General features: G+C 40.5%; 1 protein-coding gene across 1 annotated transcript in view; it reads left to right on the forward strand.

The window, feature by feature from the left end:
• Positions 1–23,379, forward strand: part of SORCS3 (sortilin-related VPS10 domain containing receptor 3) — an 863,487-nt gene that overhangs the window by 802,034 nt on the left and 38,074 nt on the right. Inside the window, exons 15-19 of the mRNA XM_006831323.1 lie at positions 4,703–4,820; positions 6,307–6,440; positions 16,492–16,605; positions 17,444–17,615; positions 22,094–22,280. Of these exons, the coding sequence (XP_006831386.1) occupies positions 4,703–4,820; positions 6,307–6,440; positions 16,492–16,605; positions 17,444–17,615; positions 22,094–22,280 (725 nt within the window). The remainder of the gene's footprint in view (positions 1–4,702; positions 4,821–6,306; positions 6,441–16,491; positions 16,606–17,443; positions 17,616–22,093; positions 22,281–23,379) is intronic.

Genomic DNA, 23,379 nt, shown 5'->3' on the forward strand with positions numbered 1-23,379 from the left:
TGCCAATGGTCTGTCGATTTTGTTAATTCTTTCAAAGAACCAGCGTCTTGTCCTGTTGATTGTTTCTATAGTTTTTCTGTTTTCTATGTCACTTATTTCTGCTGTAATCTTTATTATTTCTTTTCTTTTGGTAGCTGTGGGTTCCCTCTGTTGGTCTGTTTCTAATTGTTGTAGATATTGTGTTAATGTGTTAATTTTAGTTCTTTCTTCTTTTTGGATATGTGTGTTTATTGCAATAATTTGTCCTCTCAGCACCACTTTCGCCGTTTCCCATAGATTTTTGTATGTTGTGTTTTCATTCTCATTTATTTCTAGAAACTTTGCGAATTCACGTTTAATTTCTTCCACTACCAGTCGCTTTTCAGCAGGGTGTTATTCAGTTTCCATGTATTTGACTTGATTTCTTTGGTCTTCCTAGTTTGACAGCATTGTGATCTGAGAAGATGCTTTGTAGTATTTTGATATTTGTAAATTTACATAGATTTGTTTTGTGGCCTAAAACATGGTCTGTTCTGGAGAATGTTCCATGTACACTTGAAAAGAATGTGTATTGTGCAATTGTTGGGTTGAATGCTCTGTACACATCTATGAGGTCCAGTTGGCTGATTGTGTTGTTTAGTTCTTCTGTGTCTTTGTCAAGTTTCTTTCTGGTTGTTCTATGCATTTTTTAAAGTGGTGTGTTAAAATTACCCACTATTATTGTAGATTCATCTATTTCTTTCTTCAAGTCTATTAGAGTTTGTTTTATATATTGTGGCGCTCTTTCATTGGGAGCATAGATATTTAATATAGTAATTTCATTTTGTTCAATTGTCCCTTTAATCATGATATAATGTCCATCTTTATCTATTAAGCTTGTTTTTGCCTTAAAGTTTATTTTATCCGAGATTAGTACTGCCACTCCTGTTCACTTTTTATTGCAATTAGCTTGGTATATTTTTTCCCATCCTTTAACTTTTAATCTGTTTTTGTCACTGTGTGTGAGATGTGCCTCTTGCAGACAGCATATTGAAGGATCTTGTTTTCTTATCCATTCTGCCACCCTCTGTCTCTTAACAGGTACATTTAATCCATTAACGTTCAGTATAATTATCGATAGGTATTGATTAATTGCTGTCATTACATTTGTTTTGTTTTTTTTGTGGTGTTGCTGCTTCTTTGTTCTGTTTGTCTTTCTTTGTTGAATTCATGATTTTTGCATTCTTTCTTGTAAGTTTCCTCATAGTTTTAATGTTTTCATATTCTTCGTGGATTTTCATTCTCTTGGTATGTTGTTAAGTGTTAATTTTCATTGAGGTTGCCTTATAGTCCATTAACTTTTCTGACCATTTATTGCAGTCTATTTTATCCTATAATCGACCTGACCTTTTCCCCTATTTGGATCTCTTTTCCTACATGTTTACCTTCTTTTACATTGTACTTGTTTTGGTCATAGACTGACCTTCCAGAATCTCTGAGTTTGTTCTTATAGTCTCTTGTATTTTTAAGTTTCACATTTTTATGTATTTATTTATTTTTAAATCTTTACCCTCAACTCTAGAGTACCCACCTGTTGCTTTCCCCTTCTCCATCCGCTCCTATGTCTTTCCCATGGCATCCAGCCATAGTTTTTATACCACTTCTTGGATAAATGAATGAAATATGTTCTTCAATCAAATACCATCTTAACCACTCCCTTTTTCAATGGTCCTTAAACTCTGGAGACTGCGAACCTCTTTGAAAAACTGATCAAATATATGTGATTTCTCCATAGATAAGTGTACATGTGCAGTAAGTGTGGATTTTTGTGTAGAATTTCAGGAGATTCCGTTTTGCTCCATCCCACCACCAAAACCCATCTATGAACTTTGGACTAAGAGATTTAGTTTACTGTATATTTATACAAAATATGTGCATCTTATATGCATCTGCATGGTATTTCCAAAGGTGTATTATATGTGAAAAATAATGTATATATCCTTTTTGAGTTGTGGCATTCAAAGTTAACCACAGTTTTCCTTTGTGATCTTATCATTGCCTCTTTTGTTGTGGATAATATTTAAACTTCTGTTAATGCATTCTGAGATCATCCTAAATAGTGTCTCCCTGAAATGGTAATTTATATTGGTTGCATGGTATATAGACACTCTTTAGCTCTTGTTAATATTATTACCAACATTATTACTTGTATTATATTTTTATTTAGCCTAACCTGTTGCCAAATCCCATTTGTTTTATCCAGTACATATGTAATCGCTAAGGGGAGGACCTGACATTTCTTCCTGTTGCATCATATCATATTAAATTCAGCCTATCTCTTCAGTTTGTCAAGACCTGATTCTGCCATTCTGCATATTCATGTCCCTTCCAGCTTTGTGTCATCAGAAAATTTGATGGCCATTAATTCTATGTCTTCTAGTCATTAATGAAAATAATGAACCAGAAAAAGCAGACACCAGAGTCTTGCAGCTGACTTCTCACACTCTCCTTCCTGGTTGATTTTCGTGCCTTAATTAGGCACCATTTGGTCAGTTACAAACCCACATAATTTTCTTAGCACCTGGTCCACATTTTTTCATGTTTTCCTCAAGACTGCTCTGGCAGACCTTATCAGATGACTTGCTGAAATCCAGGTAAATCATGTGTCCCATATTTCCTTCTAACTGCCTAGTAATCCTGTCTGTCATAGAAAGGAATAAGATTAATCTAACTTGATGCATTTTGTGATCCGTGAAATGACTTTAAACTATTTGCCATAGTCAGAAGTGTTTGGCTTAGAGTTATCTGGAGGACTCTATAAACAGAGAAGACTTACTCGAGTTGGTGGTATTTAAATGTGGGAGGGTTTGGACAGACTGGAGAGAGAGGAGAAAAAGACATTTCTCAGGATTTTCTCCCATTGTTGCTGATTTTTTTGTTTATTTTGTTTTGTTTTATTTCCTTAATAAATATCAACTTCACTGAATCTCCTTGATCAAACAAATGGAAAATGTTCTATGAGTTAAGAATGTTTTGTCAAACATTTGAAAGAGACTAGCAAGTGACCTCTCCATAAATTAATTTGGGGCTTAAATGTGGAACTATTTCAGTGAATGGTTTGGCATCAGTGTTTTGAAGGTGGAAAGCACTGGATACAGCAAGAATACAAGTAAGCAGAGACAATCCAGAGAAGACCCCCAACTGCCTTTGCTCTAGACCATATCAGCCACAAAGCCTGAGAACGCTAGACCTGTGGCTTATACTGCTGAGTGCTGAGCTAAGAGTTGTAAAAAGCTCGTGGAATTTTACTAAGCAAGACACTCTCCATCTTTCCCTTAAAACTGTTTAATCTTTTAGACAACGTTCCAAAACATCTTATTTAACTTTCAGCCCACAGCGCAAAGTCATCTCGTGAAGCACACTTTAGGTCGCATGACCTACAAAACAATCTTATTTCTGTCTCTGTTTCTCAACTTCAGTCAGCCCCACCACTTCCGTTACCGTCCTCATTCTTTAGAAAAACAATGAGATTTCTCTCATGAGAGTTAGTCTTTCAGGTGTCTTTATAAAGCCTCTGAACATGGAGAAAGGAAACTCCAAGGCTGGTAGTTGAAATGAATGTCATCCAATTCTTGAAAGACTTCAGTTAGTGTGAGTTCCCAGCAAGATCGGTACCCCCTCTACATCACTGTGATAGACGTCTTGCATAGTAATTGCAAGGCACTCCACCCTAGTGGAGTATGGGTGATCAGTCTTTTTTGCCCATTTTTCCAGAAACAATTGATCATTCATATTTATAGGGCTACCAACTTCGGGGCTTTGAAAAGGTCAGTATTGATTATCTAAGTTACGCAGATGGTTGGCTGCTCTACTGTGCATCAATATGAGTTCCTTTTGTGATACTAATGGGAGTTTTTCAGAGAAGGAACAATTAAGTAGTGGAGGTTTCATATAAGCATGCTTAGATTCAGTCAGGAGTTTGAAAATGCTGGGGTATACTTTAGCTAGTCTTCACACATACATATAATCTGCTTTCCAGATAAGAAAACTGAGTCCCTATCAGTACACATCAGTAGATTAAACTGCAATATTACATTGAGGAAAAATGGAAGGCCTAATGTGGTGCTGTAGTATCAACATTGGAGTGTGAAACACAAGGTCAGCAGTTCACGCCTACCAGCTGCTTCTCGGAAACCCTAAACAGAGTCTCTGTGAGTTGAAATCAACTCAAGGTTTACAAACATATATAAAAAGGCCTCCTGCTATGGCACTGTAGGCTAAGCATTGGACTGTGAATTAAAAGGTCAGCAGTTCAGATCCACCAACTGCTCCTTGGAAACCTATCCAGAGTCTCTGAGTCAAAATTGACTCAACGGCACTTCACTGCAACATCATATTAAAAAATAATAAACAATGGTTTTATCTGGGTAATGGGTTTTGGATTACTGGGTGATTTTTTTCTTTCTTTCGTTGCACTGTTCCATAGTCGAAAGATTTTCTATAAAGCACATACATTACCTTTGCAATAGCATAATGGTTTTGAGCCCATTGTGAATGCTATACTAATTGGCTGGAGCTGTGTATTGAGTAGACTTTCTGTTCAGTGACCCTCAAGGCCATGTCTTTGGCAGATCCAGTGAAGTACAGGCTGCAGCTAAATCCCTGGTGCCCAGGCTTGTTGCATTGATGACTGACGATGGTCCCTGTTCTGCTTCTCTTTGTCATCCCTTCCTTAAACTCATAGAGTTTTTGGCCACTTCAGCCTCCGTTCTGAATGGCAGCTGGTGAAAGTGGACTACAAATCCATCTTCAGCCGGCGCTGCACCAAGGAGGACTATCAGACCTGGCACCTGCTCAATCAGGTATACCACAGGTGGGGGGTCCTGCCTTCTAGAACAGGAGCTGATACTGGTCCTGCTGGATATGAGTTGGATCTACCTATGGGAGAAGGGTATAGTAGTGGGTATGTGGTCATGGGGTAGATTTGGGAGTGTCTGAGGATCCACGTCTGCTCATTGACAACTGTAAGTGTAGTCTGGAAGAGAGCTGACTGTGATAGCCTCTGGTTTTCGTCCTATCCATGGAGTACTGAAGGGCCTGGTGTGGTACTGTAGTACAAGCACTGGACTGCTAACCAAAAGGGAGACCATTCAAACCCACCAGCCACTCCTTAAAACCCTATACAGTATCACGGTGACTTGGAACCAACTCCACAGCACTTAGCAATAACAACAACAACAACACAGAGTGCTGAAGAGGTCCTAATGGTACAGTGGTTAAAGTGCTTATCCAATAATCAAAAAGTCGGTTGTTCAATTTCACCAGCTACTCCACCATAGAAAGATGTAGCAATCGATTCCCATTAAGATGTACAGCCTTGGAAATCCTATGGGACAATTTTACTCTGTCTTTCAGGGTCAATGGACTCCCGGTTAGTGCTGTATGCTCAGCACTGGGCTGAAAACCACAAGGTTGGCAGTTCAAACCTACCAGCTGCTCCTTGGAAACCCTATACAGGGTCACTATGAGTTGGAACCCACTCAAAACAGTTAGCAACAACAGTAATAGGCCAATAAGAGTTGGTTTTGACTCCCCAGCAGTGTGTTTGGTGTTTTAGATGCAGGGAAGCCCCCTAGTGGTTTTATCCTTTTATCTACTAAGGTGGAAGTGAAATCCTTTCTAGGATTCAGCCTCAACTAGGGAGCCTAGAGTATGGTGATTAGGACCGCTGAGAAGGGTTCAGACCCAGAGAAAGAAAAGTTTCAGAGTTGGGGAGGGAACAGTCTAGCAATAGCAAATATTCACTGCTATGCAACCTAGGCAGGCTTCCTCCATTTTCCAGAGCCTGTAGAGCCTTGTGAAGTCTACCAACTTTTCTTGTCCCTGACTAGGAAGGAGGTCTTGGGTATGGTAGTTTATCAGAGCGAAGGAAGGTTTTGGGTAATTTCAATATCGCTGTGATGTGAAAAATATGCCAAACATGGACCTTTCCCCCTAGGATTGCTACAGAAGCCAGTTGAGTGTTTCGCGGGTGCTCTGTGAGGCTGCCTGGAGCCTTTGCATTCTCTGTGTTGGTGGGGAAGAAGCAGAATAGCATAGACAGCACTTGCTAGGTTGGGTGGAGGGATAGTGGTACGCCAGCCTGCCATGATGTTCCTTTGGTGTGATAATAAAAGATCAACACTTTTATTCTTGAGACTCCAGAAGAGTTCCTGGGAATGAGATTATGATATAGGGTGACCAGAAGAGGGGGAAACCCCTGATACTGCTTGTTAAGAACTGCTTGGTTTTACCTACTTGGTACTTTTCTACATTTCTCATTATGGATTTTTTTTTTTTCTTCCCTAGGGGGAACCTTGTGTCATGGGAGAAAGGAAAATATTCAAGAAACGCAAGCCAGGAGCTCAGTGTGCACTGGGCAGAGACTACTCCGGAAAGGTGGTCTCAGAACCCTGTGTCTGTGCTGATTGGGACTTTGAGTGGTGAGTCTCTTAATGTTTCATCTCTAATCCTTTTAGACAGCTCACTGTTGAAGCTCCCTGTTGAAGGATGGACACGGAGTAGAGGTATAAGATATGACCCAGGGGTAGGTGGGTCTGCTGGCCTGTGGCTTTGGTTGAAAGGCCCAGATGGGAGACCTGTGTTCTTGTGACACAGGATAGGTCGCTGCTGTTACAGAGAAGTATTTCCAAGCAGGTTTCTTCTCACCGTCAATTAGGAGCTGTCTTGGAAAGTACCAGAGAGGTCTGACTGGGTTATGACCCTGCTGCTTTCCTGGACATACTGACCTCCAGTATGTACTCAAATTGTACTCTCCTTGGTGAACTCTCTTATAATATCTTCTTTCTCCCTCTAATGACAACCACAAAGAAGAATTTTAACTCTCACTTATTAACCAGTGACTCCCAGACTACCAAATATGTACTTACTGACCTGGCCTTTCTCTCCTCTCTGGCCATGATCAGAAATCTTCTTGATTCACCCCATGGGCATGGGTTTCGGCCCACTAACTTCAACCTCAGTGAAACATACAACAATCCACTCAGTAACTCAAAACAAAATTCCAAGACTTGGTTTCTCCCTTTGCTTGATGCTCAGGTCTAAACCCTCAGTGAGTCCTTGAACTTTTTCTCTCCAACATACACTGTAACTCAAACACCCATCTCACCACTACTGTCTGGCTCACTCTAAGAGTCTACTAACTGTCTTTCCACTTCTACCCTTGTCAACCGAAAGTCCATTCTTCTGACAACCAGAGTTACATTTTAAAAACATAAACCAGATCTCTTCACTCCTATGACTAAAGTATTCTATTGTCTGCCCCTTTGCCTTAAAATGTAATCGAATCTTCTTTCTTGGCCTTGCTCAGTTGTAAGTGATTTGGCCCTGCCTTCCCTTTGTGTCTTAATTTCTTACTATTCTTCTCTCGTTGACTATCCTGCAACATGAGCACCCTACTGCACCTTCATCAGTCTCGGCTCAGTCCCAGTAGCAAGAACAGCAAGCACAAGAATTTCTTCCAAATGTGAGTGTAGCTAGCACCTTAGGATGAGTCATGTCTAACAAAAATATCAGCTCACTGCAATGGCTCACTGCAATGTCTTCTGAGCCCACCTAGTCTTATATATACCCAGACACACTCTGTCACATTGTCTTATTGTTATTTTCTTCTTGGTATTGATCACCATATGAAATGAACATTTTTTTTTTTCTTACACCATTGTTTCATTGCAATGATTACAATCTCCTCTGTGCATCATCATTCAACCGTATTTGCTTCATTCCCTGTTTTTTGTTTTGTTGTTTTTGGTTTTTTTTCAGGGGGAGTCAGGGGGCGGGAAATGTACACAGAAACACTCAGGAATATATAATAATTTGAACAACCAAAGGGCACATTTTGTAAGCCTGCCTCCTGGCCACCAGCACTCAGTCCTTCTCTTTCCATGAGTCTAGAGTCCTTAGCTGCTCCCTGTCCATGTGCTCATCTCTGCCTCCATTTCTGGTGTCACTGCTTCTCTTCATAGGGTCTCACATTCTGCTTGTCCTCTTCTCCCTTGATGGTCCTAAGGTCCTCTGTTTCTGGACTGTAACACTAACTACTCCCCTGTTTTTCTTACAAAACTTATTACAGTTGTGACAGTCACAATTAGTCATGATAACAATTACTCACTACTGAATCATAAGTATCTTATCCCCATCTCTTTTCACCAGACACATCTAGACAAGATGAAAAATACTCAGTGGGGTCTCTACTTTTCCCTGCACACTCTTAAATTAAACTCCTTTTTGAAAACTTGTAAGTCAGTCACTTTGTGCCTTTATTGCCCCCTCATTTTAGGTAGCCAATGTCTAAGTTGCCCATCCTTATCTACCCTGTATACAGAGGGGGATAGCATTGATACTTGATATGAAGACTGCTTCCCTCTCTGTTGGTATTTTAAGCTACTACAGCCATAAGTATAGGTCAAATTCATCAAATTGTAGCAATTTACGCTTGGTTCCTTTGTCAAAAATTGTTTGTTTTTTATCTTTTTGATTGTTTTATAATTAACCTGTCTTTTCCCAATAGCAAAAGTCCTTTGTGTGCAGGGATTTGTTGTTGTTGTTGTTAAGGACCATTAAGTTGGTTTTGACTCATAGAAACCCTGTGTAGTGTTTCCAAGGAGTAGCTGGTGAGCTTGAACTGCCGACCTTGCAGTTCAAACTGACCTTGCAGTCCAGCGCATGAACCCGCAGTACATTAATAGACATTTAAAATTGTTATGTCTTTAGTGTCTAGCCCATAGTAAGCATTTAATAAATAGGTATAGCCCATTTGTGAACACTGTTTTAGGGAAGTCCAAAGCTTCCCTAACATTGTCAATATATGTATATCACTCTGTGCTCAGCTAAATGAGTTCTTTCTCCTCATGACAAAAGCTGAAGCTGAGTTTCTATGAGTATTGACTTAGCACATTCTAGGTGAGAAGAAACACGAAGAACTCGAGTTACCCTGTAACTGCGGAAGAGGCAAGGTAATAACAGGGTTGCATTTGGACTTTTCTGTTGCCTGATGACACATCCAAGTTCAAATACGTGCTGAGTAAGTGCCCAGCCACCTTACCCATTGCATTCTCAGTTTTTCCAGCGTGTTTCTGGAGCAGACTTCTAGAACACCATTATTGGTTTCCCAGTTCCTGCAAGTTTTATAACAGCTGGTAAAGGACACTCCCACCTGTTCTTCATCCTGAACTCATGTCCTCAGGAAGCTTAGTTTCAGTGAGAATCATTAAAATCAAACATCATAAACAGTTATAATTTGAATTCTTAGGTCCAATTTTTACTCTTTGGAGTTGAGGATTTCTTCACAGTATGCACAATACTTTTGAATTATCAACTACAATTCCTGAAAAATAATCATAGTGTTGTGTACAGTAGTCAGAATTATAGCTCTTGCCATGTTGACACCAAACAGAATATTCAGAATATGAATGCCAGGCTTTCTTACATCCTTCTCAGGATCCCTGGTGATATTGTGGTTGATGTGCTCTCCTGCTAACCAAAAGGTTGGCAATTCAAACCCCACCAGCCACTGTGTGGGAGAAAGATGTAACAGTCTGCTTCCGTAAAGATTTACAGCCTGGAAACTCCCTGGGGCAGCTCTATGACAGCCACACACTATAGAGTCACTAGCTCAGAATCAACTCGATGGCAATGAGTTTGGTTTCGTGTTCTTTTCTATACGACTCCATCAAGGCGTACTACCCTTGAATAGGCCATGCTGCATTTTCTTCTGTGTGTCTCTCACATTTTTGGAAACCCTCACCATTGAGAAGGGTCATAAATTGTAACGAATATCTTTCCTCCAGTAATTTCTTTATCCACTGGTTTAGACAATAATCCTAGTTCTTAAACATCAACCTTTTGACCGATGGAAATATTCGAAACCTTTTTTGATTTCACTTGCTCATCTGTTAAATCAAAATAATAATGGGTATCTCTTTAGGTCTTTGGGAGGAATAAATTAATTGATAAGTGAATTGCTGCAGATAATTAATGTAGATAAGGCATTTATCCTTCTGGCTTACACAATCGATGCCCACCATATGGTAGCTATTGTTACGACTTCAGTTGCTGTTAGTCTTGTACCCCAGGGTTAAATAGTCCTCATGGTATTTTTTAGCAAGTGAAACAGAGTTTATATAACTAAATAAGTGCTGTCTTCAAAGTAGTACCTTTGAGTGTTATCCATTTATTTCAGTATTGGTGGCAGAGTTTAAAATATTTCTGAACCCCTCTTTGGGAACTGCTGTCAGAACCTATCTATACATAGGTGAGGCAGGAAATACAAGCCTTTGCAATGCATTCTGTGTTTCTCATATTGTCACATTTATAGAGTTGGCACCTATATTCAGTGCTCTATAGTTGTAATCAGCAGCATTATTGACATTTTAAGCAAAAGAAAACAATGATCTGGATGGCAAGTTATTTGACCAAGGTCAGGTAGCTGAGAGAGAGTTGAGTTTCAAGTGCATTAAACTCTAAATCCTGGGTTCTCTCCTTTGCAGCACACTGCTTCTTAAGCAATCATGCCTATCTACTATTGTACAATCATCTTGTGAGTCAGAAGAAGTAAGGTCCCCAATCAAGTTATTCTAAAATTAAAATTTATTCCCAAATGATCTAGGTTTATTGCCATTGATAAGGTTTAATAGGGAAAGTTCCATTAAACCTAAACACCATTTTAGTGAAGTAATTTTGCACAGTTATACGATAGAACTGTAATATATTTTTGAACTTTAAGAAGACTCTGAAATTACTTGAATTCAAATCATGTTATACTTTTTTCCTTTCTATCATACCTTATATTAAAAAAAAAAAAAAAGAACCACTTGGGCCTGAGGTAGGAGAAACAAACAGATAAGTCTTAATACTGAATTAGTGATAATAACCTGAGAACTTGGCCCCTTTCCCCTCCAAAATAAATAAATAAATAAATAAAATCATATGGCCTAAAAAAAATTTGGCACCACTCTAGGTAGAAGATAGAGTATAGGGTAGACAGTTTGATTTCTCAAGTTTCTGGATTATTGCAATGACTTTCATGGACAATGAGGACAACAATTTGGGGTTGTATTTCTTGTTTGTAAGACTACCTTAAGAAGTACAGATATTGGTTTTAAAAATTATAGTTTTTTAGGCCAAATATACTTTCTTTAGTTTTTATGTGAATGCTGGAAAGCAGAATATGGCAACAGTTTTATAGCTGCTTCTCCTTCTCAGTGGCCCTCCCTACCAGGAAAGGATGCGAGTCAGAAGCACCCATCTCAGTTAGTACAAGCTATCATACATATTCCACCTAGTTGTTTCCCTGAGCTAAAACTACGCATGTCCCTTGGATTGTTCCAGGCAATGTTTAAGCCTCGGAGATAGCAAGGAAATGTTGTAGTCTAGTTTAGTCCGATTGGGAGACAATGGACGGACTTGTGAAAGAGTTGAAGTGGCAACCTGAATTCACTTAAGGAACAGCTTTTCCACCTGAATCCTTCTTTAGCCTGATCAGAGGTTTTATAAATTCTCAAGCATTTCTTTGTCAGATGCCATTTGTTTTCACAATTGTCACCATTCCATCTAGAGTATGCTTCAATAATGAGTTTTGCTTAAAATTGATGCTTCCACCCAAGAGCCTCATAAATCCCCCAGCCCCAAGCTTATTCTAGTGAGCCACTTTGTAGTCACCTCCATCATGATGCTGGTGAGGGGCTTAGAACAATTCCACCTTGAGAACTAAGTTTGTCAGAGACAGGGGAATCAGAAAAGGGAACCAAAGGGACCTGTTCTGAAGTCATATAAGGGCTGCTAAGAAGGTGTAGCCCTCTGGGACACCCAAATACACATGGTTGGTGATAAACTAGCTTGGACCAGAGGTCAGGCCAAATAGTCCTCTTCTTTCACTCACTCAGTCACTTAGCAGTAATTTTTTGTGACCATAAGTTCTTACTGATGAAGCTCAAAGAGCACAGCATTCAGTATGGATTGCACCTCAATGTAAAGAAAACAAAAATCTTCACAACTGGACTAATAAATCACATCATGATAAATGGAGAAAAGATTGAAGTTGTCAAAGACTTCATTTTTCTTGGGTCCACAATCAACAGTCATGGAAGCAACAGTCAACAAATCAAATGGTGTAGTACATTGGGTAAATCTTCTGCACAAGACCTCTTTAAAGCTTAAAGAGCAAAGAACTTACTTTGAAGACTAAGGTGCTCATGACCCAAGCCATGGTATTTTCAGTTGCCTCATATGCATGTGAAAGTTGGGCAATGGATAAGGAAGACTGTAGAAGAATTAAGGAGAAGTCCTTGGGGATTTTTATTGTGTTTCCAAGGAAATATTTGAAACGACTGGATGTCATTGCTTTGCTTTCTCTAGTGCTACATTTAGGCTTATGCCATAGCTAAATGATGAAGATGTTAATTACTAATTGTTGTTGCTACTTTTTTGTGTTGATTGCTCACACTGTGTCTGCTAAGAACCTTTAGCTGCCTGTTTCTAACACTACAGAGCCGCTGCACTCCCAACCCTGGAATGCTACATTGCCTCCCACAATGGGACGTTGGTGCAAGGAGAAATTGGGAGGGCAGGAAGCAGTGAGGCTGTGGTAGGACTGTGCAGGCTCTGAGATTGGGACAGCCATGCAGCTGGGCCAGCAAGGAACATGACTTGGTGATTGGCTCCAAGAGCCTCAGAATGTCAATCTTAAGATATTCTTCTTAAGGACCCTTGTGTTGTTGTTAAGTGGCATTGAGTCGATTCCAACCCATAGCGACCCTGTATAGGGTTCCCAAGGAGCAGCTGGTGAACTTGAACCACTGACCTTGTAGTTCAAATGACTTTGCCGTCTGATGCACTAGCCCACAGTGCCACACCAGGACTCCTAGATGCCTCATGGAATCATAGTAATGCTGAACTGGGGAGTCAGGAATCTTAGTGACCCTCTCTTTCTACCACTGTCAACTGCGTACAATTTTTGACAAGTCATTACTACTTTTTGTGACTCTCTTTTCTAGTCTGCCTCCTGGAGGGATTGGACCTAAGGAAGACAAGAGCCCCTTCTTGTAGTGACATGCAGAGGACTTCTGGTTTTCCAAAGTTCTCCTGTCTGTACCTTCTTTAGATCATCTATGGCTTCTTCCTAGATGGGAAATGAAAGAACATATGGGAAAAGCTCTTATATGGACAAGATTTCCCATAAACCTTTTAGAGGTTCTAAACCCTTTTATAATCAAGACAGAGAAGACAGATCCAGAGGCCATATGTTTCTTCACGGGAACTTCTTGTGTATTTACACAAACTGTGGACAACACACTTCCCTGAGGCAAATCAAACTTTCTGGTACATTCTTTGCAAACCTCACAATGCAACAGAAAAAAAGACGCCTTTCTCCAGGAAGCTGCAGCAGCAGCTAGAACTGCTTGTTTGTCTAAACGATGTAGACTCCAGAGCCGGAAGGAAGGCTAGGCAGTGCAAGAGTTTTTAATATACATTTAGCAGACGCTAATGAAGAAGTCCACAGCTTGAGGGCAGCCAGTGATGTTTCCATTAATGTTATTAACTATTAATGAGGTGCAGAGCAGCTTGCCTGATGCACCTTTTTAAAATGACTAAATCCCTAGCAGGTAGCAGAGCTGAATGAAATGGCTGAAAATGATTACATTTAGCAAAGAATGTTAAGACATGTCTCTGCTTCCCAAAACTACTTAGAAGGGAGCGACCCTCCTTCAATGATTACTGATACTTCTTCGGGTTAGCAAGGCGTTCAGCAGATTGACTGCATCAGTGCATGGGGAATTTTCTAGGAGTAATACAGACACTTCACCTCCTTATGTATTCACAGGTCAATAATGTTTGCAAATAGCATCGTCAGTGATATTTGTAAATATTCTCTATTGTCTCTCTTGGAACAGACACTAAGCCCTGTATAGTAGCAGTTGCTGATTGCTGAGGATGTTCTTACCATGGGTAATTTTAAACTACTGATATGATGTCACTGAACACAGCATTGGGAAGAGATGTGCAGGAGAGCCTACCGTTATATAGGGTTTCCAACACAGAGACAAAACCAACCAATCAGTTGTTGTCAAGTGGATTCCAACTCATGGCAACCCCATGTGTGTCAGAGGAGAACTGTGGTTCAGAGAGGCTTTATTGACTGATATTTCAGAAGTAAATTACCAGCACTTTCGTCTAAGCCTGCTAATCAAAAGATTGATGCGTCAAGTTCACCCATAGATGCCTAGGGGAAAATAGTCTGACAGTGTACTTGTGAATAATCAGTTATGGAAGATAATATGGAGACCAGGACTACTCAGACACACGTGGAGTTGCCATGATTCAGAGTCACTTGGTGAAAATGGGTTACCATAAGAGCTATTGGTATACATAACCTCAAGAGTATGGATAATCGTAACATGCAGAAAGTAATTAGAAACCACTGGAATTTAAGTATTACCTTTTTAATAGAATTCATATTAAAATGCTTGATAAATTAATTTTTGGTAAGCTACATTTTGACAGTCGGCTTGCAAAAATTCCTAAAATGATAACCATCTCTCAGCATGCCATTAGCTGGTACACAACTAAATCCATATGAACTTGCAAACTTGGAGATTTTTGATAGTTGATTCAGGTTTTGAAAAGGTTTGAGTTGGCAGAAATTTCCTGCCTCCCTTTCTTCCTTCCTTCCAGTTTTATTTAAAATGGTCATATCAAAACTGCTCTCGAGTTCCAACTTTTCATACACCAATCCACAAGGACCCTCTCCTCCAGCTACTTCCTTTTGCAATGGAAAGCAGAGGGAAGGGAGATAATACCTAATTCTATTTCATTTTATTATGGTTAGAAATTGTGCTGAAACATGGAAAAGAGCTACAGTTTTGTTTCCTTTTTAAAGGAAATTGGGGTTTGTATTCTGTGTAGCCAGGAAAAGTTGTCATGATTGTATGTTGTTGTTACAAGGGACAGCATTGCTGATACCAGATAGATCTTGCCTGAAAGCAGAGGATACCAGAAAAATGTTTACTTGTGCTTTACTGACTATGCAGAGGCATTTGACTGTGTGGATCGTAACAAACTTTGGAAAACATTTTAAAGAACAGGTATCCAGAACACTAAATTCTGCTCATGACAAACCTGTATGTAGACCAAGAGGCAGTTAGTTGTTCAACAGAGCAAGGAAATGACTATATGAGGGGGTTTCAGAAAATTCATGGAAAATGCTATTATCTTTTCATTCTATTTTCCATGACATTTTTGAAGACCCACCTGTATGTGCATATGTGAACATACGTGTCTGTCTTTTAGAAAGGATGAGTGCATAAAAATAATATCTGAATAAAAATAAAAATATGAAACCAATTTTTGAACAACACAAACAAAATCTTACCACAGAAAATGTCTTGTTACATTTACAGCATCCTCTTGGTTGTTGTTAGTTACCATTGAGTTGGCTCCAAGTCATGGCAACTTGATGTACTCATATGATGCAATCAAGTGCTGCCTGATCCTACACCATTTTTGTCATCACTGGTATATTTGAGTCCATTGTATAGCCACTGACCATCGTTTTTCTTGACCATCTGTTTCACCAAGCTTGATGTCCTTTGCTAATAATTGGTCTATCCTGATGACCTGTCCAAAGTCTTGCCGCCTCGCTTGTAGCATCTTCAGATTATACACTTTGTAGGACCGATTTGTTCATTCTTCTGGCTGTCCATGGCATATTTCATATTCTTAGCCAACACAATTCAAATCTATCAATTCTTTTTCTTTTTCTTTTTTTTAATCTAATATTTGTATGCATATGAGGTGATTAAAAGGACCACAACTTGGGTCACACCTTAGTCGTCAAAGTGACTTCTTTGCTTTTTAAAAATTTAAAGAGGTCTTTTGTAGCAGATTTGCATAGTGCAATATGTCATTTGAGCTTCCCTCCTGATAATCATCTAATTATTTCAATATTCTGTGATCTAGCAGCCCTGGTGGTGTAGTGTTATCCATTGGGCTGCTACCCATAAGGTTAGCAGTTTGAAACTACCAGCCACTCCAGGGAAGAAAGATGAGACTTTCTGCACTTGTAGAGAATTACAGCCTCAGAAACCTTATGCAGGGTTGCTATGAGTTGGGACTGACTTCACAGCACACCCCACCACTGAAATCTAAAATGTGCTCAGGATGTTTAGCATCCCTCCCTATCCTGAACTAGTATACCACCACGTGATTTATATTCATCCCTTTTTAAAACTGGAACCTCCATTTTTGTTAACCTAGTATATCACATTTTATTCTATAATCTGAACTTCAAATGAGTTGGTATAATTTCTAAAGCTAGAATCCACTCTCAGAGTATGAATATTTTCTCTCAGTGGGAATATTTAACATAATGCATTGTGATTTTTCAGGTGGTTATAGAGACACAGGTATGTTTGGCGTGCCTGTGAGTTTTCGTACTCCTACCTTTGCATCATTGTGCGATATTTCTTTTCCTGACAGTGACTATGGCTATGAAAGACATGGGGAGAGCCAGTGTGTCCCAGCTTTCTGGTACAATCCAGCATCCCCGTCAAAGGACTGCAGCCTGGGTCAGAGCTACTTAAACAGCACAGGGTAAGTAAAACACGGGTGGAATTCAACGAGCCCTGCATTCCTGTTTCCCAAATTGGAATAGAAGGGAATGCATTGCTACTAAACCAAGATGGAGTTTGGAGAAAGCTTGTTTGTAATGAGTGGATTCCCTTCTGAGAAAAGCTGAAGGGTTCTTTCCGGAGAGTCCCTTTGTAGAGAGCATCAGAAGAGATTTCTAATCACTGAGAGTTCTTGACCTTTTGACATTTACCTCAGATGGACAGTAATTGTCGTTTAGCTCAAGCCTTCATTTCTGAAAAGAGATTGTATCTGATTTCTAATGCCAGAAAGAAGCAAAATAAAATATTGGCAAGGATAGAAACTATTCTATAAAATAACCCAGTCGCTCTAATGAGAGGGCTCTTAGGTGTCAGGGGATGGGATGATGTCCTGAGAGTGGAAGGTAGGTCAGCAAGAAGAGGCTCCCTGATCAATCACAGTGAGAAGAAACCTGGAGGTATACCCACGCTCCTTTCTGGCCCAGAGAGCACTGAAAATGGTATCAGCCCAGTGAGTCTCTGCCTCCTCTGTTGTGTATGAGTCAGTCATTGATTTTTCTTGGCTAGTTTAGACACTGATCCTATCCTTGACTCACCAGGTTGGATCAATAATAATGTTTAAGTCGCTACTTTTCCTGGGATGGAGGAATAGCAGTTCTAACGCATTTGTTTAACTTCCCAAATGGCTGTCTTCTTTGAGACTTGGTGTTTAGGGGCAGCTTTGTGAAGTGGTTGTCTCTTTTGCACTCTAGCTTGCTAGCACACACACACACACAAATGGCACAAACCAAGCCACACTATTAGATCTCAATATTCCCTAGGTACCGCAGGATTGTGTCCAACAACTGCACAGATGGACTGAGGGAGAAGTATACTGCCAAGGCCCAGATATGCCCTGGGAAGGCCCCTCGGGGCCTCCACGTGGTAACAACTGATGGGCGCCTGGTGGCTGAACAAGGGCACAATGCAACGTTCATCATCCTCATGGAGGAGGTAGGTGGTAACCTGGGGCTCCCAGGTCAGGACTTGCAAGCAAGCAACCATTCCTTATTCCCAGAGGAAGAAAAAAGGAAAGAGTTGATAGTCCCATAGGCCCATACACCAAAGCCAATGGTGAGGAGTTGATACTTATGGGAGATCAGTGACATTACCAGGGGGCTTGGGGGCATGCATCAGATGAAACAGTCAGAGGGGGTGACACCAAAATTATTGTTGTTGTTGTGAAGTTCCTTTGAGTCAGTTCCAACTCATAGTGACCCTGTATAAGGTTTCTGAGGAAAGGCTAGTGAGCTGGAACTCCGACTTGGCAGTTCAACCTTGCAGCCCAGCGCATTAACCCACAGTGCCAGCCCAGGACTTTATGACACCAAAATATCTCTCTAAAATTTTTGCACAGTGCTTTAGCAGAAATTGATTCTTTTTATAAAAATACCCTGTAGCTAAACAACAAAAACATTCTTTATAAGACCAGCTTACATGTAGACCTGCTAGACTAAAACTCTGTGCTTATTTAATTTTTGAACCTTCTATGGCATTGTGGGTTAATGTGCCAGACTGCAAAGTTGTTTGAACTGCAAAGTCGGCGGTTCAAGCTCACCAGTCACTCCTTGGATACCCTATGCAGAGGAACTGACTCAAAGGCACTTAACAACGTTGCTCTCCAGTAAAGCTGCCATTATTACCCAATCACAGTGATGTTCTGAATCACATGGTTTCAACTGCAGTTCTACAAACTAGCACTGTTGTTCTTGTTGCTACCAGTGTCCTAGTGTGGTGCTCTAGGCTAAGCACTGAACTAGCTAAGTGCAGATAACCACAAGGTTGGCAGTTCAAACCCACCAGCCGCTCCTTGTAACCCCTATGCCGAGTTACTGTAAGTCAGAACCAACTAGACAGCACTTAGTAACAACAATGTTTCGATAGTTGCTGATTTTGTCAAATTTTTTGGTGTTTTAGTTACAAAGGTGTGCTAATTAGTATTTGCTAACTTACATTAACAACTTTCTTGAAAATAAAGTAGTAATTAATAGAAAAGATGGAAAAGTATCAAAGAAAGTCTTCCACTCAATTACAAATAATATTGTAACTAGTAATGTTATAATTCTGTGTAGGATTTTACAAAACAATTTTGTTGTTGGTATTCATAGTCTAAGAAATACTACATTTATATAATTTGAAACTGTATTTATGACATATCATTCCATGATCAAAATCACATTACTAAGGATTCTGTATGATCTGGAGTGGGAGGGTGACATCATGAGTTACCTCATTGGGTGACTCCAACCCTAGTGATGCCACGATGGGAAACAGAGGTGAAAGACAACTGCCTTCATCTTATGAAGACTGAGTCTATAGTGGGCCCTCATTTGCCTATGGCGAGATGCACATCTGGAGTTTCCCTTTGGTGTTCCTCTTTGGAGTCTGCTTTGCTGAGAGCGTGTTTATCACCATAAGATCATATACTGGGAAGGTACATTGAAAGAAGTGAATTCAACTTTTCTGAGTTGCCCTCGGGGGCAGCCTCATGTGCTTTGTTCGTTGTTGTTAAGTTGTTTCCGACTCATATCCACCCTGTATCGGAGGATTTTGAAGGATCAGTTGGTGGGTTTGAACTGCCGACCTTGTGGTTCACAGTCCAGCGTTGATCCTACAGCATCACACCAGGAGTCTTATGCTTTCGTCTACCCTTAACCTTACTGGTTAGTGAGACCAAAAAGGTTCTTAAAGGACTTTGTAAGTATGAGTGAATGTGAAAGAAAACTACTGAAATTCTTTTCAATTTATCTTTATAAAGAATGTCATTTTAGTTGTCTTTTCATCAGCTAGCTGCTCCATTAGTTGGCTTCTTAGTGTCTTCTGCAATCCAGACAGTAAAGTGGGCTGCATCCATTCATCCTAGGATGTAAATAGCTCTTGTCTGCCTCTTGCTCCTCTTGTGAGCCATTTTCCTCTCCACAACCAAGAAAGTCCCAGGCACTCCTTGCTTAGTTGGTGGAGCAAGAAGGCTGGCTTGATTTACCAAGCCCTCAATATGCATATGCAAATTTTTCTGCACTCCTTTGATCTTGGGAAAAGGCCAAAGCAGACCAGGAACTTTCTCCCAAGAGCGAGCCCTAGAGCACTTGAGAAACCTTTAAAGTCAGGTCCACACTGGACAGGACTCTGGGGGCTTCTTTTCCAGGGTTGCCCAATTCCTCAGGCTTCACCCCCACTGTGTGCTAGAAGTGAAGGTCTTTCAGATTCAGAGGAGGTCATTGTTGCATTTTCCCCAGGGAGTTTACAGAGCAGAGTGGTAAAACCTTCTCTTGAATGGGTATGAAGAGCCAGGGTCTGATCTGTGTGAATGCCTCCAGTTCGTTTCCACTTTAATTTATATTCACAAACTCAGAGTTGATATTATGTGGGGTACAAGGGAACACCTATCAATATTTCATTCACATCTGAGTCACCATGGGGAAAAGAGACAGGAAGAGCAATGGTGATCAATGCACATTTGCCAGGCAGAAGGATTGGCTCACAATTCCAAAAGGATATATTTTCCCCTTTACTCCCTCAACTGTGTTTGTATGTAAGCAGAGATCCTTGTTCTGGGGTCAGGCTCCTTGCTTTCATCCTATGTAGTAGGTGGGATGGCAAGAAAGAATGGGTTCAGCATTGCAGTGGTGAGATGCATGCTTCTGAACCTTTGAAATCATGTCTGACCAGGCAGCATCCAGACTGGTCTCAGTAGGTGCTTGGCCTTTGACGAGCCAGACACCTCTGAGAGCTGGCATAGTCAGAAAAAGCTTCAGAGGAGTGCAGGCTTATGTAGGTTCAGGGAAAGGCCAGGCCAACAGAAAAGAGGTGTAATTTTAGCTGAAATGTATGAGGGTGAGTGAAAAATTATCAGCACTCTGGGTGTAATTTATTTTTCTGCATCTTTTTCCAACATAATTTCCTTGCTTTTCAATATACTTTGCCCATCTGTCAACAAGCGTCCATATTACCTTTTAAAACATGTTTTAGTGTGAGCTGCGATCTATGAATACAACACTGTCTTCACTTCTTCATTAGAGGTGAATTTTGTCCTTGAAGGGCTACTTTCAGGGGACCAAACAGGTGAAAGTCCAATGGAGCAGGATCAGGACTAGAGGGAGGAGGATGCTTTTTCATGTTAAAATGGAGTTTTTGCAGGGTATCAACAGTGTGAGCAGAGGTGTTGGAATGTGCATTGTCATGCAATATTGCCAAACCCATGGGTAGCAGTCCTCTGTATTTAATCCAAAGTTTAGGCTTCAGCTCCTCAGTGAGCATCTCAGTGTAATGAGCAATGATGATTGTTGAACCTTTTTCCCAATGGTATTCCAATACTGCCCCTTAAAAACACCAGAGAACTATAAGCATCAATTTTCCAGCTGCTGGTTGACTTTTGAACCTTTTCTTGGTCAGCAATTGAAGATGTTTCCATTTCATACTCTACCGTTTACTCTCAGGCTCATAGTCATAAATCCATGTCTCATCACCAGTAACAGTTTTTTAAATGAAATTTTGACCTTCTTTCAGGTATCAGTCCAAATTTTGTTTGCAGATGTCCAAATGCTTCTGTTTATGCCGTTTCTGAGCTGTTTCAGTTCCCATCTCGTACAAACTTTTCAAAATCCATGTCTGTCATAGATTACTTTACAGGCAGAGCCATGGCTGATTTTCAAATGAAAATGATTTTCCACATAGTCCACTTACACTTGTCTGTTCAACAGAATCATTACACATACACGCTCAGTGTTGTCATCAGCAGTGGAAGAGGATGGGCGTTTTAATATAATCAGAGTGCAGATCAATTTTGACTCACTCTCATAGTACTCATCTGTAAAATGGGAGCAGTAATCCTACATAAGAGGGCGATTTTGAAGAGAAGCTTATGTTCAAACAGTGCTGGGAATGTAATCATAAATACTTTGAAAGAGGAACACTTAATAATTACAGCATTGTGATTGAGCATTATTTTGAAACCAGGCTGTCTAGGTCTGAAACTTGGGTCTGCCTCTACTTTGAGAATCTGGTCTAAAAATTCATTTATCTTTGCTCCATTTTTATAATGAGGGCAATACTTCTAGCACATCTAGTTATGAGGGAATAAACCACGGCATTGATGAGCGATTATGTCTCCTATTTGTATGGTGTGGACAGTGGTGATGGTGATAATGAAGAAGTAAATTTCCCCACTTCAGAGAGGCTCTCCTTTACCCACTATTGCCATTTCCACCCTAATACAGGTTGCCCCTGAGCATGAGCATACAGGGACACTTATCTGTCCACAGTGCCCCATGGTCATCTAATCGGAGGTTGCTGAATGTGATGAGGGCGTTTAGCCCTCTGGATGAGAGTGCGGGTTCCTAGGGGGCAATGTGGGAGCTACAGGAGGAAACCTCAAATGGGAGCCTATCTGGACCATCTGAATGAGCCCCACCAACTGTTCTTCCCCCTTGCAGGGTGACATCCAAAGGACAAACATCCAGCTTGACTTTGGGGATGGGATTGCTGTGTCCTATGCTAACTTCAGCCCCATCGAGGATGGCATCAAGCACGTGTACAAGAGTGCAGGAATTTTCCAGGTGACAGCCTATGCCGAGAACAGCCTGGGCTCAGACACAGCCGTCCTCTTCCTGCACGTGGTTTGTAAGTAGAGCAAGGCAGCCTCTTTCTTACTTTCATTTCAAGTGGCAACTCCTGTCCATCCTGGAAGTCAGCAGAGCTGATGGGTCCAGAAACTACCACTGTGCCCCACTGTGTTAATGATACTTGTCAGAAAACTCATCTGCATTTCAAAGTTCACAATCCTGAAGTCAGTTGATTATTTTGGAAGTTTGGATAACACCATCCCACTGCCCCCTCCCTTTCAGCTTCACTCTGCTCTGTTATCATCAGTGTGCACGTGCAGACAGATAGTCATGAAAGTCCCTTCCCTTTGCTGAAGAGACTCCTGAAAATACAAGAAGTGGAACCCCATCTGGTAATGGCCTCAGGCTAATTTTCTAACCATTATGAGTGAAGGCAACACAAATCAAAGGAAACTGTTCTCTCTGCTGGAAGAAAAAGAGAAGAATTAAAGAAACACATGTTTAGATTTTGAAAATGTAGAACTAAGCACACAAAAGAACTCAAATCTTATATTCCATGTTATGGCCAGTTCATTTCTGCTAGCAACAATTCTAAAATCTCCATTATTATTTTTCGTATATATATATTTTGCCGTGGAATCTATTTCAGTGATTGGTTGTTGCTTGGCACAAACCAGAACAACAGCTGATGCTCAGAAATATTTTGATTATACTGGATGCATTTTTTTATATTTGCTATCTGGGACTTGATTCATTTAAATGGAAGCAAATATGCGCTGTGTGTCAGGTGCTGGGCTGATAACCACAAGATCAGCATTCAAACCCACCAGCTGTTCCACCGGAGTAAGATGATACTGTGTGCTTCTGTAAAGATTTACAGTTTCAGAAACCCTGTGTATGGTTGCTAGGAATTGGAATCTCCTCAATGGCAGTAGGTTGTAGTGGGTTTTGGATGTTGGATCAAGAAATCCTGATTCTGGGGCTAATAGTGGGTTCCTACACCTCTACTGAGGACACTGGTAGGTCATAGTAGAATTCTTGCCTTACATATTTGGGCACTTAGATTTGATTCTCTGCCAATATACCTTATACACAACGACTACTTGTCTCTCACTGGAAGTTTGATTGTTACTAGGCTGTTGAATAGATTTCAGTGG

The sequence above is a fragment of the Chrysochloris asiatica genome, unplaced genomic scaffold (assembly GCF_000296735.1).
Source record: "Chrysochloris asiatica unplaced genomic scaffold, ChrAsi1.0 scaffold00003, whole genome shotgun sequence".
NCBI classification, from domain to species: domain Eukaryota; kingdom Metazoa; phylum Chordata; class Mammalia; order Afrosoricida; family Chrysochloridae; genus Chrysochloris; species Chrysochloris asiatica.